Source organism: Cibotium barometz, chromosome 28 (assembly GCF_041138505.1).
Source record: "Cibotium barometz isolate CiBa-2024 chromosome 28, ASM4113850v1, whole genome shotgun sequence".
NCBI lineage: Eukaryota > Viridiplantae > Streptophyta > Polypodiopsida > Cyatheales > Cibotiaceae > Cibotium > Cibotium barometz.
In genome coordinates, this window is record NC_141073.1 from 40,651,079 (window position 1) to 40,677,110 (window position 26,032).

At 41.5% G+C, this 26,032-nt stretch overlaps 1 protein-coding gene across 1 annotated transcript in view; it reads right to left on the reverse strand.

The window, feature by feature from the left end:
* The window catches only part of LOC147622822 (agamous-like MADS-box protein AGL14), a 62,359-nt gene that overhangs the window by 20,470 nt on the left and 15,857 nt on the right, over positions 1-26,032 (reverse strand). Inside the window, exons 3-5 of the mRNA XM_086822705.1 lie at positions 12,494-12,555; positions 12,299-12,398; positions 12,154-12,195 (exon numbers count right to left, since the gene is read on the reverse strand). Coding sequence (XP_086678831.1) covers positions 12,154-12,195; positions 12,299-12,398; positions 12,494-12,555 — 204 coding nt within the window. The remainder of the gene's footprint in view (positions 1-12,153; positions 12,196-12,298; positions 12,399-12,493; positions 12,556-26,032) is intronic.

The following is a 26,032-nucleotide window of genomic DNA, read 5'->3' on the forward strand; positions in this document are numbered from 1 at the left end:
TACATAAATAAGGGGAAACAGAAGGAAACTTCCTCGGCCCCACAACCAAGTCAGTTTATGCCCTCTCGACCACCCAAACTGACTGAGACTCCCCAAGACAAGCCACGTGGGCCAAAAACCCTCAAGAAAAAGATTGGAACTTACCCAAATCCAGTTGAGGAGATTGAACAAGTACAACACTTAAGGGGTTTGGTGGAAGAAACACAAAGAGAACTAGAGCCAAACCCGAGAAAAATCAAAATTCCAGACACAGTGTTTCCTACGCAAGTTCAGCCTCACCGGAACCATAAATCGTTAGCTATACCTAGTATCATTCGGGAAGAAAGTGAGGATAGGACATCAGGAAGTGGGCAACCACCCTTTTTGCTTGAAATAATGTTTAGTGAGAGAATGCCTGACCCCATCGAAGAGGAAGTGATTCCATCTTCACCAGTCCCTAGTCAAGGGGCGATGTCTCGAAAAGTACCATTGAATGTGTCCAAGCTAATGGATTTCATGTCCTCTGAGATCAGAACCACGATCATATCCAAATTATACGGAGATCCTGAGCTATTCTTAGCTCTTCGGGCATTTCTCAATGGAGAACTAAAGGCGGGGTTACCACAATTTGCAAATATGGATAGACCCGATACGCTTCAAGATGAAGGGGAGCATTGGGATCTACAACCCAACTTAGATGAAGATTCGGTCGTTGAAATACCTGTGAACAAGTTGGGACAGTACTTTGAAGGGGACGAATCTAATGCAACCCTCCCCATTACTACCAAGGGATTAACTCTAAAGGGAATCCTTGATGGTGGTGCTGGCGTGAGCATTGTGACTAAAAACTGTTGGGAATCTATGGGAAGACCTCACCTTGAAGTCACAAACATAGTGGTTAAGATGGCAAACGGAACTATTGCTAAACCTATTGGAATGTTAAGGGACCTTAAGATCAAGGTTCTGGGATACAAGGTACGACATACCTTCATTGTAATGGATTTCTCCAAGCATCCTATGTCATATCAAATGATCTTAGGACGTCCTTTCATGAGGGAAGCACAAATGGTGCATGATTGGTCGAAAAACCATGTCTATCTACAATTCCAGGACTCTGTCATTCGAGTTGATCTTGAGAATGGTCGTGCACATCCTTTAGGAAGCAAGGTTATCATTGATAATCGATCGGATACCACTATTCACTCCGCCCCATTAAGGTATTGCTATACATGCAAAAAAGAGACTGATGATGGGAAAGATTCTCCTTATATGGATGTCCTACCGGGTATGACTGAGTCGGATAACGTGGATTGGGTACACCTAGCGGCAACCATAGACACGTGGGGAAATAGAAGCACAAGTTGGGTAACACCTGAGGGGCAAGATATGCCACCGTTAGTGCCAATAAACATGATAGGTGTTATGCACTTGACTCCTGATGGCAAGAAAGTGGCAAACTCCACTGACACTGAAAGTAGCGATGGCTCTGACCAATGCAACTCTGAGTATGAATCTCAAGAAGAAACTGACCCTGAGCCTGATGGGAAAAATGAATCAAATATTCACCCAAAGGTGGAAGCAAGGTGCTCAAGGCCTAGGACAGTGACCTCCTGCAGTTCATCCGAAAGTGAAGATCGACCAAGTGAGTCCGAATCTGATAGAAACAAAAATCAAAAACTTGGTAAGAAGAAAACGAAACATAAGCGCCAACGCTATCGAGCTAATGTACGCACTGCAATAAACAAGGAAAGATCCACTGCAGAATGGCTTAGTTATGTAGGAGCCATTGATAGCGGATAATTGGGGACAATACCTCCAAAGTGTCATGTGGTGTATTCCGCAACCTCATGACGTCGCCCAATTAGAAATCGAAGAGAAGCCGAAACTAAGTCGTACTGCAAGAAGGCGGCAAAACCAAGAGTTGGCTCAGCAACAAAAGGGAGCGGAATTGAAAGAAAAAAGCCTGGCACAACAAGAACCAGCAGACTTACACCCCGCACCCAATCATTTCAAATCATTTACCACAGGGGAACGTAAAGTGGTCTACACAAAAGCCCAACGAACGCCCAATGGGAGTAGCAGTGTCTATGGCCCTGCGGTAGTTAAGGAGATAGACTTAGCAGATCCAGGTGAGGAGTCTAAACCAGTTTTTATTGCTCAAGACCTCACCCAGTCAGAGGAAGCTGCACTTACGAAGCTTCTCAAAGAATTCAAGGACATATTTGCTTGGACATATCATGATATGAAGGGTGTTCCACCCTCGGTGGTGCAACACACGATTCCAATGATTAGCACTGCTAAACCAGTCCAGCAACGTCCCTACCCAATGAATCCTAAGTACGCAAAGATTGTACAAGAGGAAATTGAAAAGCTTGTAAAATGTGGATTCATATACCCTATTGAGCACTCAGAATGGGTTTCTTCGATAGTCATCGTATTTAAGAAGAATGGGAAACTCAGAGTGTGCATTGATCTCAAAAAGGTTAATGCAGCCACCAGAAGGGATCACTACCCCTTGCCATATTCTGAACATGTGCTTGAAAGAGTGGCAGGCAAGGAGGCATATAGCTTTTTAGATGGGTACTCGGGTTACAACCAGATCACAATTGCAGTCGAGGACCAAGCTAAAATAGCATTTATCACGGAGTTTGGAGTGTTTGCCTTTCGCGTCATGGCTTTTGGCTTGACCAATGCACCTGCAACATTCCAACGATTGATAAACACGGCCTTTAAGGAATATCTAAGGGACTTCTGTGAAGCTTTCTTAGATGATCTTTGTGTTCATTCCTCTTGGGACGAGCACTTGATGTGTTTACGAAAAATATTTGAAAGGTGTAGATTATATCGCATCTCCTTGAATCCTTTCAAATGCCAATTCTGGGTTAAACATGGAGTTATCTTAGGGCATATAGTGTCCAAAAATGGGATTTCCACGGACGAGAGTAAAATCAAGGTCATTCTGGAACTGCCACCACCCACCAACTACAAGGGAGTCCAACGCTTTATGGGCCACGTTGGTTATTATCGAAGGTTTATTCTCTTCTTCGCCGAGATAGCTCGACCATTGTATAAGCTTCTCATCGAGTTTATTTGGACCGAAGAATGTGACCGTGCTTATGAGCTATTAAAGAAGGCCTTGGCGAGTGCTCCAATCTTGAGAATGCCTAACTGGGATTTACTCTTCCATGTGCATATTGATGCATCAAACTTTGCTATTGGGTGTGTGTTAACTCAACCTGGAGAGCACAAGCTAGACTACCCCATTAGCTTTGCCAGTCGCCAGTTGAACGATGCTGAGATGAACTACACCACTACGGAACGAGAAGGGTTGGCAATGATATATGCAGTAAGGAAATTTCGTTATTACCTCCTTGCCACCAAGTTTGTTTTCTATGTGGATCATCAAGCATTGTTATATCTGGTAAACAAACCATGCTCCACAGGAAGAATCACACGATGGCTATTGATTCTTCTTGAGTTTGATTTCACTGTTGTTGTGAGACCTGGCAAAAAACATGTTATGGCTGATCATTTGTCTCGCATACCTAATGGTGAGGCTCCTACGGGGGTTGATGATGACTTACCAGACACTTCCCTGTTCATGGTGGAGACAATGCCTGAATGGAGTGAGAAGATTGTTAACTTTTTGGTTAATGGCTTTCCACCCAAGGAGCTTCGTAAAGATCTAGCTCGAAAGCTGATCAAAGAATGCGAACCCTATTGCCTGATAGCCGAGACTCTTTATAAAAGAGGAAAGGATGACGTTCTTAGGCGTTGTGTCCGAGAGGATGAGTATCTATACATTTTGCAAGAGGCACATATGGGCGTAGCCGGTGGTCACTTTTCAGGAGACTTAACTGCGCGAAAGATCTTACAATCAGGGTATTGGTGGCCCACCATGTTCCAAGATGCATCACTCTTTGTGAAGGGTTGCGATGAATGCCAACGATACAAGAAACCCCAGAGGAAAGATCAGATGCCCCTACATCCAATCAAAGTAAACCAACCATTTGAAAAGTGGGGTTTAGACTTTGTAGGTCCAATTAGCCCAGCGGCCCGAAACACACAATCTCGCTATATTATCATGGCCACTGACTATATGAAATGGGCTGAAGCAAAAGCAACACGTAAGGCAGATGCAAGGACAACAGCCAAGTTCCTCTTTGAAAATATAATCACACGCTTCGGTTGTCCTTTTGAACTTGTGAGCGACAATGGTACACATTTTATAAATGAAGTGATTAAGGAGCTCACAACAAATTTCATGATATCCCATCATAAATCTACTCCTTACTATCCGCAAGCGAATGGCCAAGCCGAGAGTACCAACAAGACTTTAATCTCTGTTTTGACAAAGACAGTTGAAGCTCATCGCACGGATTGGGATCTAAAGCTCATGACAGCTTTATGGGCCTATCGTACTGCGTACAAAGTGGCTATTAATTGCACACCATTCAAAATGGTATATGGCCAAGAAGCAGTCATGCCATGGGAATTTGTCATTCCTAGTCTTCATGTTGCAACTCAAGAGGGTTGGGATGGTAATCCCTTAGCAGAGCGTCTGTATATCCTTGAGCGACTAAACGAAGAAAGACAATTGGCTGTATACAATGCCCTTGTGGAGAAGGATAGAAGGAAAAAATGGTTTGATCACCATCTAAAGGACAAGGACATCAAGGTTGGGGATAAAGTCCTGATGTATGGAGTGCGAAACGAAAAGAAGAAGCTCAAATATGCTGGTAAGGGACCATATAGAGTATGTGAAATTACCCCGCAAGGTACCATCAGAGTGGAGACTCTCGACGGAGTTAAAACCATTGGATTCCTTAATGGGAGTAAATTCAAACGATACTATGACCCCCTGAGCCAGGAGGAGTTACATGCAATCCATCAAAAGAAGGCAGCTAAAGAACAAGCTGAGCTTAAAAAGATACAAGCGAGAGTCGAAGCCAAAGAACGTCAACAGCGTGCTAGGAGACAACGAGAAGCCAACTTGGGAATTACGCAAGTATTTTTCGAGGAAGCAGAGGAGGATGCACTGGAATCTGACCCACCTCTAAGATACCCAATTGAGTTACAGAGTCCTTACGGGGAGGTGTTGTATAATGCATTATTGGATACAGGAGCTCAACACAATTTGCTATCATATGGCGTGTGGTGTCAACTGGGAAAACCACCTTTAACCAAGAGTTCTATCCAAGTTCAAGGAATCAACAAGAAGAGAACCCCTGTCTCAGGAATTCTGCACACTCCGGTTGCTTATGACAAGGGAACCATAATTCAAAGCTTTTTGGTTATGCCTGCTGGTACCATGGAAGGGACTGTAATCTTAGGGCGCAAATGGATGATGGCCACCAAGTGCAATATCGATTGGGCAACCAGACAAGTCACAACGCAAGAACCAACACTAGGTCTGACCGCTCAAAATCCCGCACCTAAGTCATCCACTCAAATATTAGATAATGAAAAATCACAAAGTCCAGTGGCAAAACCATCTTCGATTGTTGGCCACCCCTCTAATGCTTCAACGCCAAGAGTGGAAACAGGCAAGGTGGTCCCTAAAGCTTCGCTTACTATGCCAAAGAGTACATACAAATGGGTCCCCAAAGCTTCGTTAACAGCTACTTCCCCTGCTCAATCTCGTTCAGCCACCAAGAAGTCTCGTAAAAGGAAAGCAGCTACCCACCCGAGAAAGGGCAATGTAACATCGCGATGGATCCCTAAAAAATTATTAGTAGCCCAAGGGTACTACGAGGGGAATGACCAGATTTGGGTCCCTAAACATAAGCTGAATCCCTCTACATCACCTGTGAAACCTTGCAAACCAATTGTTGCCACCCCAACGACAATTCAAGATCGTGGTAAGGGAAAGGTAATAGAGTGCTCCGCACCACTTCTTCCAGAGTTAGTTTGGATTCCCAAACGATATCGATCATTACCACCTAGCTCAGGAAGTGGGGAGCCACATGAAGCTTCTAGCTCCTCATGCCAGGCACACACTCATATAGAAGTTTCTACATGCTCTACACCTACTCTTATCAACATCCAACAAAAAAGCGATGAGTCTACGTCTCCCCTTGTAATAGTATCGTCGGAAACCATTTCCTCCATTCGTCAATGGGAGCGTACACTACCATCTCTGCAATTGGATGTGGCCACAAGGGTCATAAAAAGCTATCTGCCCACATCACAACCTATGACCCGCTGGACAAATTGGTTCCAAGAGGCTGCAACATCATTGCAAATAATATGATCTACCCAAGGAAAGGGGGAGCATGTACTCACGCTCGACATTCTAATGCTTCCTCCTTAACCTTCTCCCCTGACCATGTAATTGCCAAATTCAAGGGGATGTATATATATAGCTTCATACATTTAAAAAAAACAAAGAAAAGAAAAATAAAAAATAGTAAAAAGAGCAAGAGCACAAAAACAAGAGAAATATCCGTATACAATCAAGAACTAGATTGACCTGTCATAAACCTACTGATGCTATATCTGTGTTTGCAGATATGGCAGATGCCCGATCATCATACACTTCATCCACTCCTACCTTTGGTGAGAGGTATCATCTGTACCTTTCTCAGATATTCCACATGTGCTATCCTGTAATTGAAACTGAATGGGATCATATAGATGTACTAGCCAGAGAGGAAAATGTTGAGGAATTAGAATGGCTAATTCGCCTCTTGACCATGACTGACCCCTACTCCGTAGAGGACATATCCCCGATAGCCCAATGCTTTCCTTTTCCACAAGATGACTATCCTCGCATGGTTACATTTTTGATGAGTTTATGTGGATGGGAAAATGAAAAGGAAATATCTGACAATGAATGAAACTCATGGCACTACTGAGGTTGACTTTATTTGTTTGGATGATGCGGATAGAGGCTTAGCCTTAGGGCTAGAGCCAGGACTCTACAACATCCTCTTACCGTATCCTCAGTAGTAGTGTGGTGACTGGTAGGTAGGTTAGCGTTTTCAAGTTTTTTCTAGTTTAGATTCCTTAAACAAGTCTTGAAATTTTCACACTGATGTGCCTCTCGAGGTATAGTGCTTGTTAGTTGATTGTACAGGTTAAAAAGTTTGAGGTGGGTTCGCTTTCAAGTCCTGAGACTGCCGCAACGTTCATCAAAATATATCTACATCCAATTGCAAGCTGTCTCGTCAAGTCAAGGAGATCTCCAATTACAGGTGTAATTCTTCCATACCCACTCTCTTTCGTTTTTACTATTCAATCAATTGCATAAACTATAATGCATGACCACATGGAAATTGTCAATGTACTACTTAGTTTTTGAAGTTGCTTGCATGCTAGTGTAAATCATTAATGAGCTTAACTTTATTGGAAATATTCCTAGGTAGCATGACGTCTTTAGTTAACCTTGGAATACGATTGTCTTAGGTCTAGGGTCAAACCATCTTAGTGGTTGACACCTGGCCATGTGTGTGTTGACCTCTAGGACATAGCTATTACCCCTTTGTCGAAAGGATGCAAGACAAATTATAGTTCAGGAGCGAAGATCAAAAATGATAGATTATTAAAAAAAAAAGCCTACAATAAATGGCAATACAAGTCTATGATGTGCTTTAATGTTGGCCTATCGCCTTATTGATACTTGGTAGGCGAGGAGTATTCTACTCCAGACCGATGCCTTGGTTGGTAGGGGGTAGCCTTGCCTAAAGTGAGCTAATAGATTCCTGGATAATGCCTTGTGTTAAACATGGTACCAGGATCGATGTTAGTTTTGCCTTAGGAAGGTCGCCATTGTGTGTAAAAATTGTCACGTGCAAAAAAAAGAAAAAGAAAAAAAAGAGGCAAAAAGCTCCTGTAACTCTGCTGATGTTTCTTGTTTCCCTAGGCTTGTGGTATTAACTTGTTCTTAGAGTAGACACAGTGTGGTCATGTGTTTATTTATTAAGCTTGGTTATTTTCCTTGACTTAGGCCAGTTATAAACCTTGATTAACCTTTGACACCTTGCTAACTCTTGAATTCCTTTCAATAATTTTAAACTCCTATTAATTTGCTACACTAGCTCACTCATGTGACCCTTAAACTAAGTTCTCATCGCAACATCCATTGTGGTCTCACATGCTTGAATTTATACACTTTATATCTTTTGAATTCCAGCATACCTTCACTCTACTTCCCTGTTTTGCAGACGGTCTACCACAACAACTCTCTCGAGCTTACCATACCATAGCTTCCGAGGACGGAATCTACATCAGGAAGGGGGGCATGTTAACCCATGGCGGACATTGAGACGTACTATGTTTTACGTCATTAATTTAAATATTCTGAGTCATGGGCCGGGCTTGTCGGCACCATAGGTTAAGGATGAAGGGATTGGGTGATCGCCGATGAGAGGCGCACCTTGAATATCAGTAGGATAAGGGTTAGGGTCGGCCGGCCATGTATGGGCGCCCAAGTGTGAACGGCCAAGTCACCTATAAGAGTCAATTGTAACCCTAAAATCCTCATTCTCATGTGTTGTGAATACAAGAGTGCTCTTGCCTTATCTCTTTGGTTTCCTTCTCCTGCGTGTGTGAGAGAGAGAGAGAGAGTGAGAGAGCGATCGAGCACTGTGTAGCGGCACGGCGGCGGCGGAGAGGCGGTAGAGCGGCGACGGCAGCTCCTCCTTCACGGCTGTGACGCGGGAATCCTTCAAGGCGGCGGTTGAGCGGTGAGTGACACACCCTTTGGCATTCTGTTTGAGCTTCCTTCCCTGGTTGTATGCTTGTAGCCATTCGTGGCTCGCATACGGTGTCCGACAAGTCCCCAGCTACGACCTGTGCGGCAAAAGCGCACACACTCCCTGCCTCTACATGTGCTCTATGGTACATCTCTTTTAGATTCTATGGTATATCTCTCTCCTCCCTCCCTACCACAATGTCATCTCTATCCTTCTTCTTGGTGCCTCTGAACCTCTTGAATCCTCCCCTCTACCTCCTCTAAACCTCCTTCTTCTTCACTCCTTTGAACCTCCTAACTCCTCTCAATCTCTATCCTTCTTCTTGACTCCTCTAAACCTCCTGACTCCTCTCCTCTGGCCCCTTTAAACCTTTTGACTCTGTTGCATCTTCCTCCGCTGACCTTGCTTTCTCTACTTCCTCCTAACTGACTCCTCTTCTGATTCCTTCGTGCTCCCCTTACTCCTCTCTCATGATTCCTCTTGTTGACTCCTTCCTTCTCCTCCCTCGGCTCTTCTTCCTCTCAATTCATTCCTCCCCTCTAGTTACTCTCGCATGATTCCTGTCCCCTAATTTCTTCCACCTGACTCCTCATTAATTGATTTGTGAATTGTCAAATTCTCGAAGGCACACGGGGATAGAATCCCTACTACAAAATTCCTTGCACAATCACTTCTACCGGAATAAAAAAATATGAATCCTTCTCCCCACCTAATCTTATTTCTATATGAACATTCTGCATCCTCTCTTTACCTCCTCCGATTCCTCTAATTCCATGCCTTCCCAAATTCCTCCGGCAACCCCTTTCCATGGTCGAATGACAAACTCTCCATTCATTCATACTATCCACACACATGAGGAATGCATTTAGATTGCATCTTGAGCCTGACAAACTTATCAACATGAACAACAAATAAGCACCACGCTGGGGGGGCGACAGTGCATTAGCTACAGGTATGACTGTTTTAGGAAGGCAACAAATGGCCAGGTTTGCTTTCTTGGCCGAGGTTACTTTTTTGGCCAGGTTTACTTTTTTGGCCAGGTTTACTTTTTCGGACTGGTTTACTAAAGTAGCTATCTCATAGAATTCTTTCTGACCTATGCCCCTGATTCTGATAGCCTCCAAAGTTCGGCGCAAAGGGGACATAATTCTTGATGTGGAGTCAATACTGCGGAATCCTACCCCACAAAAAAAAAATCCATCTTTTTACATCAGCATGCTTGAATTCCTTGTGGTTTTTTTTTTCCTTTCCTCATCAAGGACTGTGAGAACTCTAGTGGTGGGCAACCTATAGCCACCAAGGGTGCCCACAGTGGGACAACTCAATAGATTCAACCAAAGCCATAGTGCAAGAGCATCATCATTGAAGGTGTCACCACCACACTATTGCCGCATTGCCACTCATTAACGGCATCTTCCAAATATAGTAGATGCCGTGTGATGCCACACTGACACTCTAGTTACACCATGCCAAGGGCATCTCCAGAGATAGTAGATGCCGCCTACTCCATAGCAGGTGCATGGCCCGTCTCTCTGGCTTTCTGTCTCTTAGACATTCCTGCACACCTCTTCTCACACCTTGTAGTCTATTCTACAATCACTTGTATTAGACTGAGCTACACATCGTCTCTCTCTTCACTATGACCACTACTAAGTGTGCATGGTACAATGACAACTTGTATTAGTGTTCTCATAATAGTGCAAGTGTCTTGTTCCTCTTTGCAGTCTTGTCTCCTTTGTGTTGTGTTTCATTCTGTTTATCTCTGTATTTGTAGTGAGTAGTGAGGATTCCGGACATATTGTCCACCCACCAGCGAGAGAGCCCATCACTTAGTGTGCTGCAACTTACCCTACTAAAGGGTAAAAATACCCGTAGTGTAAAGGGCTAATCAAAGCCCTTTTCCCCCGTTAATGCTCCACTTTTATGGTATTGTCGAGGAGGGATTCGGGGGGGCTGCTGGCTAGGTCAAGGCCACCTATCCACATGTGTCTCCTTTGTTTGTGCTCATTTTTTTATAAAGGGCAAGGATAAGTGCAACTATTGTGGCACAAGCAATCACTTAGAGAAGGATTTCGTCTTCAAAAAAAGAAGACTTTACATGCAATGAAGAAGAAGGAGAACCTTCCTCAAGAAAACCTTGCTCAAGAAGATTGGACATTCTAAAACATTAAAAACCCTTTGGGGCCAAACCCTATTTGTGTAAAAAGATCACCGATTATTAAATGGTGAAAATCTATGTATCAAAATAGGTCCATTTTTATTAGAGGGATGGGGGAGTATGTTGGGAGTTCAAGCATTACCCACCAATTAGAGAAGCTGCAATAAAGATGAAGAAAACAAGGAACGGAGGAGATTTAAACATAAATTTAAATGACTACTACTCCAAAGCTTTTCTACCTTGAATCCCTGTAAAACTCATGCTATGGACATCCATGATTTGATTTATTAACCATATCAACAAGCACTATTATAACATTTGTATTCTCTTTGCTCTTTCTTTCTTAGTCATGCATAACTCATCGATTGCTCCTATTTCGTTCTATTAATATATTATTCACGGTAGTGATATATCCATTAATTAGGGCCCACAAGCGGGCACTAATTAATGGATATGCTAAGGTTCAACCCCAATGTTTGAACCTTAGCGTGTTCCCTCTCCATGATAGGTGGGGCACTAATTAATGGATATGCTAAGGTTCAACCCCAATGTTTGAACCTTAGCGTGTTCCCGCTCCATGATAGGTGGAGCCAGAAGGCCTCTTAGGACATGCCGCACGCTAGAGAGAGAGAGTGCCTACTCTGTCCAAGAGAGAGAGACAAAGCATGCTCTCTCCGTGATACAATGCGCACGAGAGAGACAGTGAGAGCCTTCTCTCTCAGGGATAGAGAGAGAGAGAGAGAGAGAGAGAGAGAGAGAGAGAGAGAGAGAGGAGACAGATTTAAAAAAAAAATCAAGCTTCCATCTCAAAGGTTGGATCCCTTGTCAAAAGAAATTAATAGCGAAAAGAAATTTGGGACCCATATTTAGAAGAGTCCATCATGTTATGAACTTGAAGTCTATCTCATTCCAAGAGTACTCCAAAAATCATTGATTATTATTTCTTGGACTTCCAAGTCAAAGGTTGGCTTTCTAATAGGCAACTTAGGAGGCTACATTGGAAAAAGATAACATAGATAAGACAATATGCATTAAAAAGATTTTTGGTACTTTAAAAAAAACTAGTCTTAAATTTTCTCTTATAAAAATATTATAACACTTGATAGAATAATGTTCCTACACACTACCTAATGTGTCTCTAATAGAGTTCTTTTATTGTTCTATTTTCCTTAATTTTTCACTTGAGTTTCTATAATATTTTTCTCCATTAAAAGAAAATGCAAGCTTTACCTCTCATGATTAAAAACATATGAGAGACTAGTAATAATATTTACCAATTTGTCTATATTAGAAAAAAATATTTTGTCCCACGAAGCTTACCCTTTCTTGCATTTCATGAGATTCTTTTTGTAATAGTTGTGCCTGCATCAGCGAATATAAAATTTATTTCATATGAAGTAAAAAGATCCTTTGATATAATGAACACCATTTCTTTCACATAAACTAAAATAAAATATATGCTTGCCTTCTTGCCTCTTGTCTTGTTTAGTGCAATGTCAAGTCTACTTTCAATCTTTTGTATCTCATTGAGACTCAAGGACATGAGATTCTCACCTTGCATGTAGCTGTGAAATTTTTAAAAACAAGTGTCATAACTCCTTAGAGTAAAAATTTAGTTTATTTGTGGTGACTTTCAAGTCTATGAAGGTTATGTGGGTACCTTTGTAGTCTCTCTAGGTAGCATATCTGCTGCCTTAGAAGGAATACTTCATGTTTCCAATACTATTTCAAACACACAAAAACAAATGACTTCAAATTTATTTAAACTAGAAAGTCTAACATAATCACAAGTGTGTTTTCTTAGACAACAATAAAATTTCATGATATTGCTACTTGAATTAGGGTGCTTTTTAGGCAAGATTTTAAATATAAATGCAAAACATTTTGTGTTGTATGTATGCATGCATTTATGTAATAACGTTTAACATATTACATGTGTTTTATTTTATATATGTAACCATATTATTCATTCATATTACTAAATAAATAGGGGTGTATTTTTTGGGCTTTTTAGCAAGCTTCCAAGACAAAATCACAAGCTTTTCTAGTTTCAGTGTTTTTTTTTCTTTCACCAAGAATGGTGTTTGGAAGTACAACATTTTTTAAAGTTTTTTATGTCTATATTCATCATATATATTATACGATAATAGTGTGCTAAGGTCATCAAATCAAGAAAGATATAGGAACTCACACATGAGGATATTATTAGATTTAGTTTGAATAGACATGTGTTGATGGGCATCTCCATATTGTGAGCTCCCTTGGAAGACATAATGATTTTTGTCTAGTGTGTTGGCACGCCTACAACTTGAGCACGTGGACATAAGCTGATATATGTGTGTTGTGTGTTGGCATGCCTACAACTTGATCACGTGGACATAAGCTTGTATATGTGCGTTGTGTTTTGGCATGCCTACAACTTGATCACGTGGACATAAGCTTGTATATGTGTGCTGTGTTGGCACGCATACAACTTGAGCACATGGACAGAAGCTTGTATAGAGGATATCTTCATGTACGCATCAAAATCCATAACTTGCTTCAAACCTTTCCATGATGTCCTACAACCTTCTGGTACCATGTATATATCTTGGAATTTCTAGAGGAAGGAACAAAACCATGTGAGAAAAAACATGCTCTAAGAGTGTCACTAATCATGTGCTAACTCAAACTTTGAGCTTTTGACATACGACTAATCTAAATACCATTGCCATGTGGACTTCCACCAAGGACAAACATGTTTTGCTTAGTATAGGAAGCTAACCCATGATCAATCAATGCATAACCACATAGCAAACTGGGTTCATATCCGTGTAGGTGCTTCAGTAATAGAGATGTAACCATCTTTCATCTCTTCCAAACTCTAGGTTGTAGCTCTATCTTGCCCAGAGAAGAAAATATAAAAGGACCTCATGAAATTATATGTCTAGATCTATACCAAGGACTCACATTGGTGCTCTCAATCTTAGCATTGTTTTTGGACTACCATAAAGCCACAACCTCAGGAGACAATCCCCCTCTGTTCAAGAAACATTGAGCAATCCCAATCCATTTTCATTAAGCTTGCATTGTCTTGTCTTGTCACCTTTGGCTAGTTCCCCATACACAACATTCAACATTCCTAAGATACTTCTTGCATCATGAACACCCTCTAAGCATAAAGATCCTAATGCCCGAAATGGTCTCTCAACTTCTCCTAAGAGTGAAGAAGTGCCAACAAGTGTGAATCATCCACATATTACCCCATTCTCACCTCCAAGCAAGTGTGAATCATCCACATCTTACTGCACCCTCACCTCCAAGCCACGGACAGCCATCGTCCTAGTGGTGTGAAAAGCCACCGGTGTGTGAAAGATAAGCCACCATGAATAGCAAGAAATCAACCTAGCCAATGGTCATGGAGGGAATAGCCCATAAACAAGCCAACGTCAGCCCTACCATGCTCTCTGTGTAGTTTGGCTGCCTTGCCTTTGTTGCCACCTGCCATGGCCTACAACCACACCCCCATGTATAGCTCTTGCTGCCGGGTTCCACCCACCAAAAAGAAACGCAAGAGTCAAGCTCATCAAAGCTTAGGCTATGATACCATGTATGAATATATGACAATGGATTGTGCAACAACATCAAGACCAAAAATACACACTAGCGCTTACAAAGATCTAGATCCCACTCTCACATGACTCTCATGGGTGATATGTGAATACAAAATCGAGGGGTCCTATTTATAGTGGTTTGGGATGGCCAACCTTAGTCAACTTGACCACTCAACCAAACTAGAACCATGTCCACACATGAATCACGTGCTTATGTCCATGTGCTCAAGTTGTAGGCGTGCCAACACACAACACACATAGAGATACTACAGAGCTCCACACAAGGAGTATCTGCATTGACATATCTACACAGATTCACAACAACCATGATGATGAGAGGGGGTGTTAGATTTAGTGTGCATATATATGTTGACAAGCATATCCATGTTATTAGCTCCCTTAAGAGAAGGTATGGATGATCTAATCATCTATGTATAGTGTGTTTTCTAGATAGGGGGCTTTTATTCTTGTGTGCACTGGTAAAACTCGAGAATGTGGACATAATCTTTTATATGTGTGTGAAACTACTTTGAGTGGTGATGGGCCGACTACTCATTAGTCACATGTGTATTTATGAGTGGAGGGCTACTAGTCCATTAGTGTGGATGTAAGATTCCTCCCTCCGGCTTTTGAGGTGTGCAGGTGTAAAAACCTTCCCTTCTAATCTTATAATTATTCCCCTCTCTAAAATAAAAGAAAGATCCTGTTTTACCCTGTAGAGAGAGAAAATTTCTAGAGAGAGGTAATTCAAAATTGAGATATTTTTGGATATAAAAATCCTCCTAGTGTTTAAAATGGTTTTCCCTGAAACAGATATTCAAAATGAAATTTCCAATGTGCAATTGGAATAAATTGAAATCAGGTAAAAAGGACCTTAGCCTAAGGGTCTAGATTTTCTAAAATTTTTGAATTAAGGTCCTTATGGACCAATTAGATTAATCCGAATGTAGGGAGGAGATAAATTGAAGAATAAAAGAAAATCTCCCCAAAAATAAGTAAATACTCACATAAGATGAAGAGTTGACTAAGAACAAGATTATTAGTTAAAAAAGAAGAGATATTTAGAAGAAATGATGCATTTTTGATACCTCAGTGTGGGGAAAATGGATGTGATAAGATGCGATGTAAACTGGATAGATGTTAATGTATTTGAAGTGATGAGATGTATGGGTAGATGCAAGTAGATGTGATCTAATGAGGATAAATGAGGAAATAAGTGATGAGATAGAAAAAGATGTGATTAGATGAGAATGGGAATACTTATGAAATGAATGTGGATTGATGTGAATTGATGTGGATGGATGAGTGGATAATGTGGATTGATGTGGATGATGTGGATGGATGTATGGATGATGTGGAGGATTGATGTGTGGGTAATGTGGATTGACGTGTGGATTGATGCAGATGGATGAGTGGATAATGTGGATTGATGCAGATGGATGAGTGGATAATGTGGATTGATGTGGATGATGTGGATGGATGTATGGATGATGTGGATTGATGTGTGGGTAATGTGGATTGATGTGTGGGTAATGTGGATTGACGTGTGGATTGATGTGGATGGATGAGTGGATAATGTGGATGGATGTATGGATGATATGGAGGACTGATGTGTGGGTAATGTGGATTGACAAGAATGGATGTATGGATGATGTGGATTGATGTGTGGATAATGTGGATTGATGTGGATGGATGTATGGATGATGTGGATTGACGTGTGGATTGATGTGAATGGATGTATGGATGATGTGGATTGATGTGTGGATAATATGGATTGATGTGGATGATGTGGATTGGTGTGGATGATGTGGATTGATGTATGGATGATGTGGATTGATGTGTGGATGATGCGATTGGATGTGAATTGATGTGGGAATGATGTGATGTGATAGGGATCGATGAAGAAAAAAAAATTGTGGGAAGATGAGAAAAGATGGGGACTAATGTGAAAGGATGTGGAGTGATGAGAAAAGATGGAAATATTGTTGGAACTGTATTTGTATGTGAAAATCTGTTTTTAAATGACTGTTTTATGTCAAGAATGCTGGGGAAGCATTTTGACCATCTTGTGAATGAGACTGTGGAAGACCTATCTATTAAAGTTGCAACTGCTGTGACGAAGAGTCAATGGAGGACGTCTCGCGTGTAGCAAGGTCGGCCGAGGTCTTAACCAACCTCGGTTTGATATAAATGGTGAGATTTAAATGGTGAGCTTCCGATACAGTGGATGAGGGACCAAGGAAGCGGCCTATGAGTGAAGCGCTAGGTGACCAGCAAAGGATCCTAGAGGGTGCTGACCATATGATGCTCGGGCTCTGGGTCGCAGAAGATACCTGGGGAAGATTTTGGAACAAGGAGTAAGAGTTGTTTTCTGAATTCAGGCATGGATCTGGTTGGTTGACCTTGCTGGTCCTCAACGGATGAGTCCGTGGCTCTTTTATATGGATCCATTGGTTGATCTTGCTGATCTTCAACGGAGATTCCATTTTGATATGTGAATATATTGCCGGTTATTATGAGCTACGAACTATTGAAAAGGCCCCTGAACATGTGGTGAGCGTTCTGGTTGCCAATGATGCCATAGGTACATCGATGAAGGAATGATTAGAAATAACGATTCAACCGGAGATTTTGAGGATTGTGATCAGTGACACAATGGTTTCATTAAATGATTGTTTTAAAGATAGCTGATGCTGAGAAAAAGACAATTTCATATTGGGTGTGTAAGTGGTGTGACTAGTTTTAAGTTTGCATGAATATCCGGCGAGCCTGGGAACTCTTTTCCTTGGTACCCAGGACAAAACCTAACCAAATTCTTAATTGGATCCCATTACTACAGTGGTAGGCGGTTGGCTTGGGCGGTTGGCTAACCCATGGGACTGGATGGGGTTAGGCTGGACTGATGGATCCTTAAATTGAGACTCAATTATGTTATGGTACGATAGATGAAGTAAACCCCGGACAAAATTTGTTCTATGGAAAAGAATCAACGGTTGTGCCTCTCAATGAGGAAAAAAGCGTTGGTCTCTATGATCCAAGTGCAATCTTTTCCCTGATCTGACTTGGGACTTACGGATTCGGTCAGATCAGTTCAGTTAGTTAAGGCTTTTGACTACGTTAGAGAAAAGTTATCCTGGAGGAATCGCCCGTGCTTTTCGGGCAAGGGAAGTTTTTCCGGGATCGGTTTTGGAAGAACCGATGGATTAGTCTCTTGTCCGGATATCCGTGGGGGCGAGGTCCCGAGTGTGAGACCCTGCCCTGTGCAAGAAGTGCTACTTCCGCTGCTATTGCGCGGTGGGGATAGGGACTTCACAGCATTCGATCCATTGATCTAGTTGGCTAGGGGTGGCCACCCACCCTAAACCACTATAAATAGAATCTTTAGCAATGGTTTCCTTGTCAAGTATAGATGGACACTATACCCCTCCTATCGGATCTTGAGAAGCACAAAATCTTTTGGAGGTGCATACAAATTCCAATAAATTCCAAGGGTGCTGCCTCCTTAGAGTGAAAATCAACTCCTCGTAGGCTCTCTATACCAGAAGCTGTATCAATGCTACCTCCAATTCTATCCTCTGCCAGCTCTAACATGTTGAGATCCCCACCCATACCACTAGAAATCTTCCTGGATAATACTCCAAGATGAAGAGAATGTCGATGGGACCAACGATTGCTGCTCTATGAGGCTCGTCTCTAAGGACTCCATGCCTCTGAAAGCACTAGGATCCCCCATACCTTAAATGTTGTATGAGACAATCCGCATAACTAAGATCTATTAGGAAGAAGTCTCAAAACTGCCCTCTACTCAAAGAGTCTTGGGCATGGGTTTTGACGGAGAGTAGTCTTGTTGTCCATGAGTTGGTGAAGCTACACTAGATGGGCATGAATCATATCCTCCATGTGCAGATACTCTGTCTAAGCCCTAGAATATACATACCCTAAGCTCCACCTTTGCAATGTGATAGGAGGTGGGAAGGGGTACTGCCACTGAAACATGAAGAAACCCAAAGAGAAGCACCTCCAAGCTAGAGGACACCATCTCCCCTTTTGGATCTCTATGGCTAGAGCCACCCAACTCCATTGGAGCTAAGGGCCATAAGTGAGTAAGCAACATTAGTGATACGTAAATCATGTAAATGGCATGAGAGCTCTACACGAGAGAAGGCCAGAGTAGAAGGCAGGGCAGGGGAGAAGAGGGGGAAGGGGGGATGATGGGGGATGAACTAAGAAGAAGGGCTAGGGGGGAAGGGGTGGTAGGGGCTCTAAGGTCAGGCCTACCAAAGGCTCTGGGAAGACTATATCCTCCTATGTCCTACCAGCCTAGCATGCCTGACAGCACCAGTCTACTCTAGAAATCTGTCGAGACGGTTCTAACTTAGGCCAATGGTCTGCCACTCTTTCTGTGTGGCGCTAGAAGATTGATATCCTTGTCACCCCTTGTGATGAGGATATGACTAGGAACTAGGGGGAAACATTGGGGAGGTGCCCTCCTAGACCGATAGCAAGACTGATGGAAGGGACAAGCTCTAGCAAGGTGTCCCATCTACCAATAGATGAAAGGGAGGCCGGAGTACTCAAATCTCTACAAAATAGAATCCCCCCAAGGAAGCAATATAGCATGAGAAATTGACTCGAGAGAGGCTATGTAGATATGAAGGGATGGAATCTTGACTGTTCAAGCAAGAACCAAAGTGGAAGTTGGGGGGATCGGTCGAGGGGATCCCATCACTCTCCCGATAACACCACTAATCACTAGGAGGAGAAGAAGGTATTCCTTCTTGAGACCAGGAAATCAAACTATCATGGGAAATCTTGAGATACTAGCCAAAGGGTCAGATGCTAGGTTCAGGCCATGCTGCCAACTTATAAAGAAGACATGGGCTATATGCAGTGCGATGTGTCTCAACTACATAACTCTATCCAAAGGTATAGGTGAATCAACAAACTCAACTTGGTAGTAGCTGTTGAGATGTCAAGCTCAACATGAGCTGACACTCACAAGGTGCCTACATAACTATTCGACATTTATATCACAGGCGGGTTTGGTAGCTGGCACCGACATATCTTCGCCAGAGATTCTACAGCTGGACTACACCGACTAGTCCACATCTACCCACTCCTCTTAGCATGTTCACATTATGGACTGCTTGTATATACTCTATTATGTGTGTTAGTCACTTTATCTTCTTTTGTAGACCTCTTTTGTTGAGTGAAGAAGAAGAAGAAGAATTTTCAGCCTCTCACCTTGTGTGCTCTCTTCTAGGGTTTGTGTGAGTGTGTGTTTGCTTGCAAGAGCTCAAGCTCTCTTCTCCCCTCCTGCATTGAGTGAGCGAATGTGGGTATGGCAATGCTTGATTGTTCAACTCTTTCTAAAATTCAAACAATCTCTATCTCTTTTGCTCTTTGCTAGGTTATACCTCTCAATCCATTTCTCCATAGCATGTAAGTTCAGGATGCAAAATTTATTAATCTTCTCTCGAAATGCCATATCCATTGCTCTTTGAAGGCCTTGTCCTCCTTGAGGCTCTTCCCCCAACAAGTTGATCGTCCTCTTCTTATGTCCATAGTTGTGGCATATGTGGGTCTGACGTACTAAGAAATTATGTTATGTATACAAGAGATTCTTGAACAACCATCCCATTGCTATATTACCCTCAAGGTGAGCTCTAGAACTTATCCAAGTCTGTCAAAGCTTGTTCGGGTTCCAATCCCATGAACTTGTCTCTGCCCTTGCTCGTTTGCTGCTCCACTCAGGTTGAATATTCACATGATCGACCAGTTCATTATTGTTTAGGCGCACATTGAGGCCACTAAGTAGATGTTTCTCCACTAGAAATATGTCCCATTTTTTGGAATGCGCATTACAAATTCTTTGACGTCGGGCAACTTGGTACTTGCAAAAAAACCATTGCACGTCCCTTTCTCCTCTAAATTTACCAAATTTGAAATGTTCATAGCACACGGGCTCCATGTATATTGAATACACATGTGAATGTGGGTTTAAATGAGGGGAAGGTGGATCCTCTTTTATATATCATGCATGGCCTAGTTGGTATATTCTAATTTTAAATGGAAGGTGTCCGGTTACCAAAAAGTTTAAATTTTGAATGAGAATTTGCATGTTGAAGTGATAGGTAGCACGAGTTGAAATAGACGTTGAAATAAGCGTCAGAATTAACAGCTTATTTTGACTCTGGGGATTTTTAACAAAACTGTGTCCAGTAACTTATCGCATTTTCACGTTTTTATAGGTTGCAAAACATAGTCTTATTTTAACAGTATTCTCTCCTCTCTGCACCTTCCCCAATCCCTTAGGAGTGAATCTAAGCCCTTCCCTCAACTCTTGTTTATGATTTTTTATTTGTGTGCCTGTGGTGTGTGTGTGTGTGTGTGTGTGTGTGTGGTCTTTCAAAATTGCTAACATGTCGTGTTTTGTTTGTTTTGCAGGCTCACAAGTTCTCCCTGGTCTCTCACAAGGCAAGCCCTCCCTTGAGACTAGGTAGCCCTTCTTGCTTGCCCTTGCTTTTGATTGTGTGTGTGTGTGGTGTGGGGTGTGTATACGTGTGTGATTTCACTGCTTAACTAATATGTCTTTTTTGTGTTTGTTTTGTAGGGTTTTCATTAATTTTCTCTCAAGGCTCAAGCTCTCTCTTGGTCTCTCCTGCTCAAGCCCTCCCTTGAGACTCCAATTAACTTGCAATCTCTCTGATAAGTACCCTAATCTCATTGTCTTTGGTTTTTTCTTTAATGCAAGACCATTCTTTTGATGTTGTCCCTGCATCTGGACTTTGGGTAGGAAGATCCTTCAAGACCATGCTCCTCTCCTTATTAGAGTCGTGGCATGAGCATGGGCATGATGATGCCCCATGCTTATGCCATACATGCAAACCCTAAACCCTAAACACTGGTGCCCTTGCATAATCATGTGCATAACCACCTTTAGTTGTTTTTGTAGACCATGGATCACACACCAGCCCTAGTGACACACCCGCATACAGGCCCAACATCTCCACTGTGCCTCCACACACAATGTCCCCCAGTCGGTTTTACAAATTCATCTCCCAAATGAGCCCCGAGCAAAGAGCTATGACTGAAGCCTAATTTGGGGGAAGGAATGGCACTTCTGCACACAACCATCACAGCCCACCACCACACAAGCCACATCAACAAACACTCCACGGTGGCAAGTCACACAAACCCCACCCCTGTCTCACTCGAGTAATTCAAGTCATAGAAGACGGGATCACTCATCACGTTATTGCTGTGGTGGTGCCTCCATAGACACTTTTACGCCTCCATGCAAGCGCCAATTGGGAGGAGACACCACACTCACACTCATCCTGCTGCTTCAACACAAACCCCTTTACCCCCAATCCGCCGGCTCATTCCCAATACGAAGTAGTGGAGGAAAATGTGGTCCTCCTCAATCATGTCGACAATGAGATGAAGGTTCCAATCTGTGAGTTATGTCGTATAGTCTTTGTCCACGACTTTATGAATACATGGTATAAACTCCATCAAGGAAAGAAGGACCACATGGTCAACGGAAGTGAGTTTAGACCGTTTCTAGGCAGTCAAGAGGTGCACCCTAGATGGATTAAAGATCACATGGTGAATGTATTGAAGCACTGGTGCAGTGACATTACACATAGGATAAAGATAGGGGGACAAAATCCTTGGTATTGTATACAAGAGATTTGGGATGAGAAGTACAGGAAGCACAATGCAAATCCCTACAGGAATGAGCAATAGAGCAGGTTGCCACAACCAAGCGGATGGAGAGCGTAGTGAGCTCCCATCTTGGGAGCAGTGGTTGGGACACGTTCCATACATACTTTGTAAGTATTGCTAGTACACACTCACTCACTTTTTTTGCATAATTTGCATTTTATTTATGTTAATTATTTATGGTTTCTTTAAGCGTTTCACTTACTTTTAAGGTTGGTTTCTTTAAGCATTTCACTTACTTTTAAGGTTGGTTTCCAACAAAGAGTGGTCATTAAATCACGACATGTATGCCCTCCTCAAGCAACTTGAGAGAGAGGGCATCGATGTCAATTGGAAAGATGTGGTCAATGTGGTAAGCACTCTACATTTTACACCCATGATAAAGTTTTGCATCACTTGCCATTTCTGAGTTTTTGCATTATGAATATTTTTGGCAAGGACCAGTGCCAAACTCCGTATCCCCACCGATGACTAGGTTAGGCCTTTCTCATAAGGCACTATGTACATGAGCAATGCCTTTAAGTAATTTTTTATCAGCTCCATATGTTTGAGTGTATATTGTGAACATAAATAAAAGACACTATGTAACTTCCTCTAAGTAATAAAAATCCTTGTTTTGTAAAATTTGAGTAAAATTGTTGTAAGTACTCTTCAATGCTAACATAGTGGGTGCATTCAGGCAGGACTCCACCTGGATGTACCATTATGCCAAAAAAAATTAAAACCTACATCTCCGTCTCGATATAGTCGTCGAAAAAATGGTCTAAATAATTGTCAGTATTTGCATCAATAAAGCAAAAAATCCATCATAAACAAGGAATAATTTTGACTGTTGTTGTAATGCTTATTTCGACGCTCATTTGTACGGTTATTTTGGCGGGCATTACAACGAAGTGATATCGACGCTTCTATTGACATGAATTTCAATGCTTTTGGGTTTTTTTTATAAGTTCATTTTCGTTGCAAAAGGTGTCACAAATAGACCCACCTATAATAGTGATGTACCTCAATGGCTTTGATGTATCATTGGACATCTGTTAGTGTTACAAGGTATCATTACATTTAGCATAATAGCAATTTTGGTCTCTCCAAAGATAATATATTAGAGATACTTTCACTCAATGTAGTTAATGGATATTCTACACTTGATACTAGTTCTCCTAAAGTTTAATGGTATATTAACTCCTCCTTCTCTAATACCTTTGTACTATTGGATAGTATTATGTTAATACTAGCAAGTACGCACAAGGTTTATTGAGAGGTACATAAGTGTTCTTGTAAGAATTGTTAGTAAGGGGTTTATTTTCTATGCCCACAAGGTTTTTTAAGAGGTACATAAGTGTTCTTGTAAGAATTGTTAGTGCACGAGAATCACAGGGTGTCACTAGGGAGAAAAAATGTCAAGAGACACATGGCCCAATAAAATCAATGGGTTTGATATTAAGTAGGTCTTCATAAGGGATTTAGTACTTGTTAGATGAAATCTTAATTTGGTAGCATGTGAACATCCTTTGTGACTATTAGAGGCAAGTTTTTAAAGAGTTAACTGTGAGCACTCTTTTGCATACTATCGAAGGTTACACAACTAGGAGACTATCGAAGGGTACATAGTTGGTTATGTATTAATAAAGGTGGTAGCTTCCATAACCAACGAGAGAGAGCCACTTTCATCAATTATTTCTTATAGACTTTGCATGGCTTGCATATAAAGTGATCATACAATATTGAAAGGATTATGCATCACTTAACTCAAGAATCAGTAAGAAGGGGAACATTGGGGAGAATAGGTTATTAAGCATACAAAATGGTGCATTTGTGCATCTTTTAAAGTAAGCCCTTGTACAAACTACATGTGCTACCATGGAGAAAATTATGTATGGAGCGAAGCAGATGAATGCCTATGTAGTAGATGTAGCTTCTCATAATCATTTGGATATCTGGTTCAAGCACATGAGAAGGAAATCTGGAAGAACTATGAAAGGATTGAGCCGATGATGTATGGTCTAAGAACATAAAAAATGCTACCATAAAGAATAAATTTTTAGGGTGGTGGGTCTTGGCAATCATCTCAACAAAGTGACTATGGTCTATAAGCAACATGAAGTAATGCCCAATGTATTTAGGTGCAAGGTGTTTTTCCTGAAAAATGATATATAGTTTGATACTCTATTTCATAAAGGCTAGTGTGCATGTATATGGGGGGCTGTTGTGAATAGTGTGGTCATAGACTCAAGATGTGAAACATAAAAAATATATATAGGTTTCTAGGATTGAAAATTAGACAGTTGGTCTTCACAGCTATATATGTGATCAAGTTTTCTTGCTAATATAAGAGAATTCTCTTCTTACAAAACAGTTCACATGGGCCTTGGCTTAAAGAGGCAAGAAAGACGAGTACATGAATGTTTTGTATGAGTGTGGAAGTGAGTATCATTTCATAGTATGTTTCTAGAGGGACTAAGGAGTTTTTACTTTTAAAGGAGTGGTGTGATCTATATGCAGTTTTTTCCTCTCCTTTAACTCTCAACACTCAGATAAGTCAATCAACTAAGTTCAATGCCCTTTGTAACAAAGTGTTCTTAGGATGCACATGCACATGGGATGGGCCTAGGCACATGGGATTAGGATCATTTACACGAATGTCAGAATAACCAGAAACACAACATTTACCCCAACCATAGCTGCATGAGAGGTCAGTTTTGAGTACAAAAGTTGCACTAAGTTTTATGAAGCACCTGCTTTCCACAGTGAATCAACTACTCACATAAGTTGCACTAAGTTGTATGAAGCACCTGCTTTCCACAGTGGATCAACTACTCACATAAGAAGGCTAAGAGCTTTATGATGATGCCGTGTTGAAGCTCGATGATGGCCTTCAAAGTTCTTCTTCATTTGCATGTAGAAGTCACATGCTGAGGCTTAGCACCATAGCCACACCAGTCTTGGTGCTTGAGAGTATGGACAACATCCATGGCAACAACAATCTATTGGGACTAGATCCTTTAGTCTATTTCTTTTGTTGTCTCTTGCTTGAGTTGCTGAGCTATCTATGATGCATTGCCTATTGGCTCATTATGTTAAACAACTACAACCAACACATATGTCCAACACTCCAGCAACATACATAGAGGTGTTAGTACACATCGCAATCTCAATCTGCATGAATATGAGACCTAAATTATAACAAAGATGGTGATATCACCGGTGATGTGAGTGGCCTATTCCAAACTTCTTTGTAATGAAGGTCCAAATCACATGTGCACTCTGTAGAGAATAGATTATCTCTTATGTCCCAAAGGAACTCTTCTTATAGAGCAACGCCTACTTGAGTGTTAGTTCTATATCTCATCATTTGCATCCTGCACTTTATCTATATTTGTTGTTTGAAATGACTAACACACGAATCTTACATTGTCTTCTGCACGATGATGTTCTGCAAAATCGGCCACTTAAGACTCTATGATGTGAAGATCCAAGCTGCCAATTGTTTGCCTTCTCATCCAAACTTTGCACTATTTCTTTGAGATTTTCACTCAAGAAACCTTGTATGCAAGTCAGTAGAACCCTATGGTGTATGGGGCACACTGGCTAACATCTTTGGACTGGAGTCAATTCTCAACAGGGCCATTCTTGCAAACACAGTATTAACCAACTAAAATTTTAAATTTTTGCACTTGAAATTATGAAGCTTGTACACTTTTGCATCAAACTATCAATCTTACTTGTATTCCAACAAACCATGAAATTGTTTTGCTTGATAATCTTGTCCTCTTTGCATCAAAATTAGTATAGCTTCATCAATCTTTATTGCAGAAGTGTGTTTAGCATTACTCTTTGAAAGATTAGGACTAATCTATGATGACACCTTGCTTTTGCAT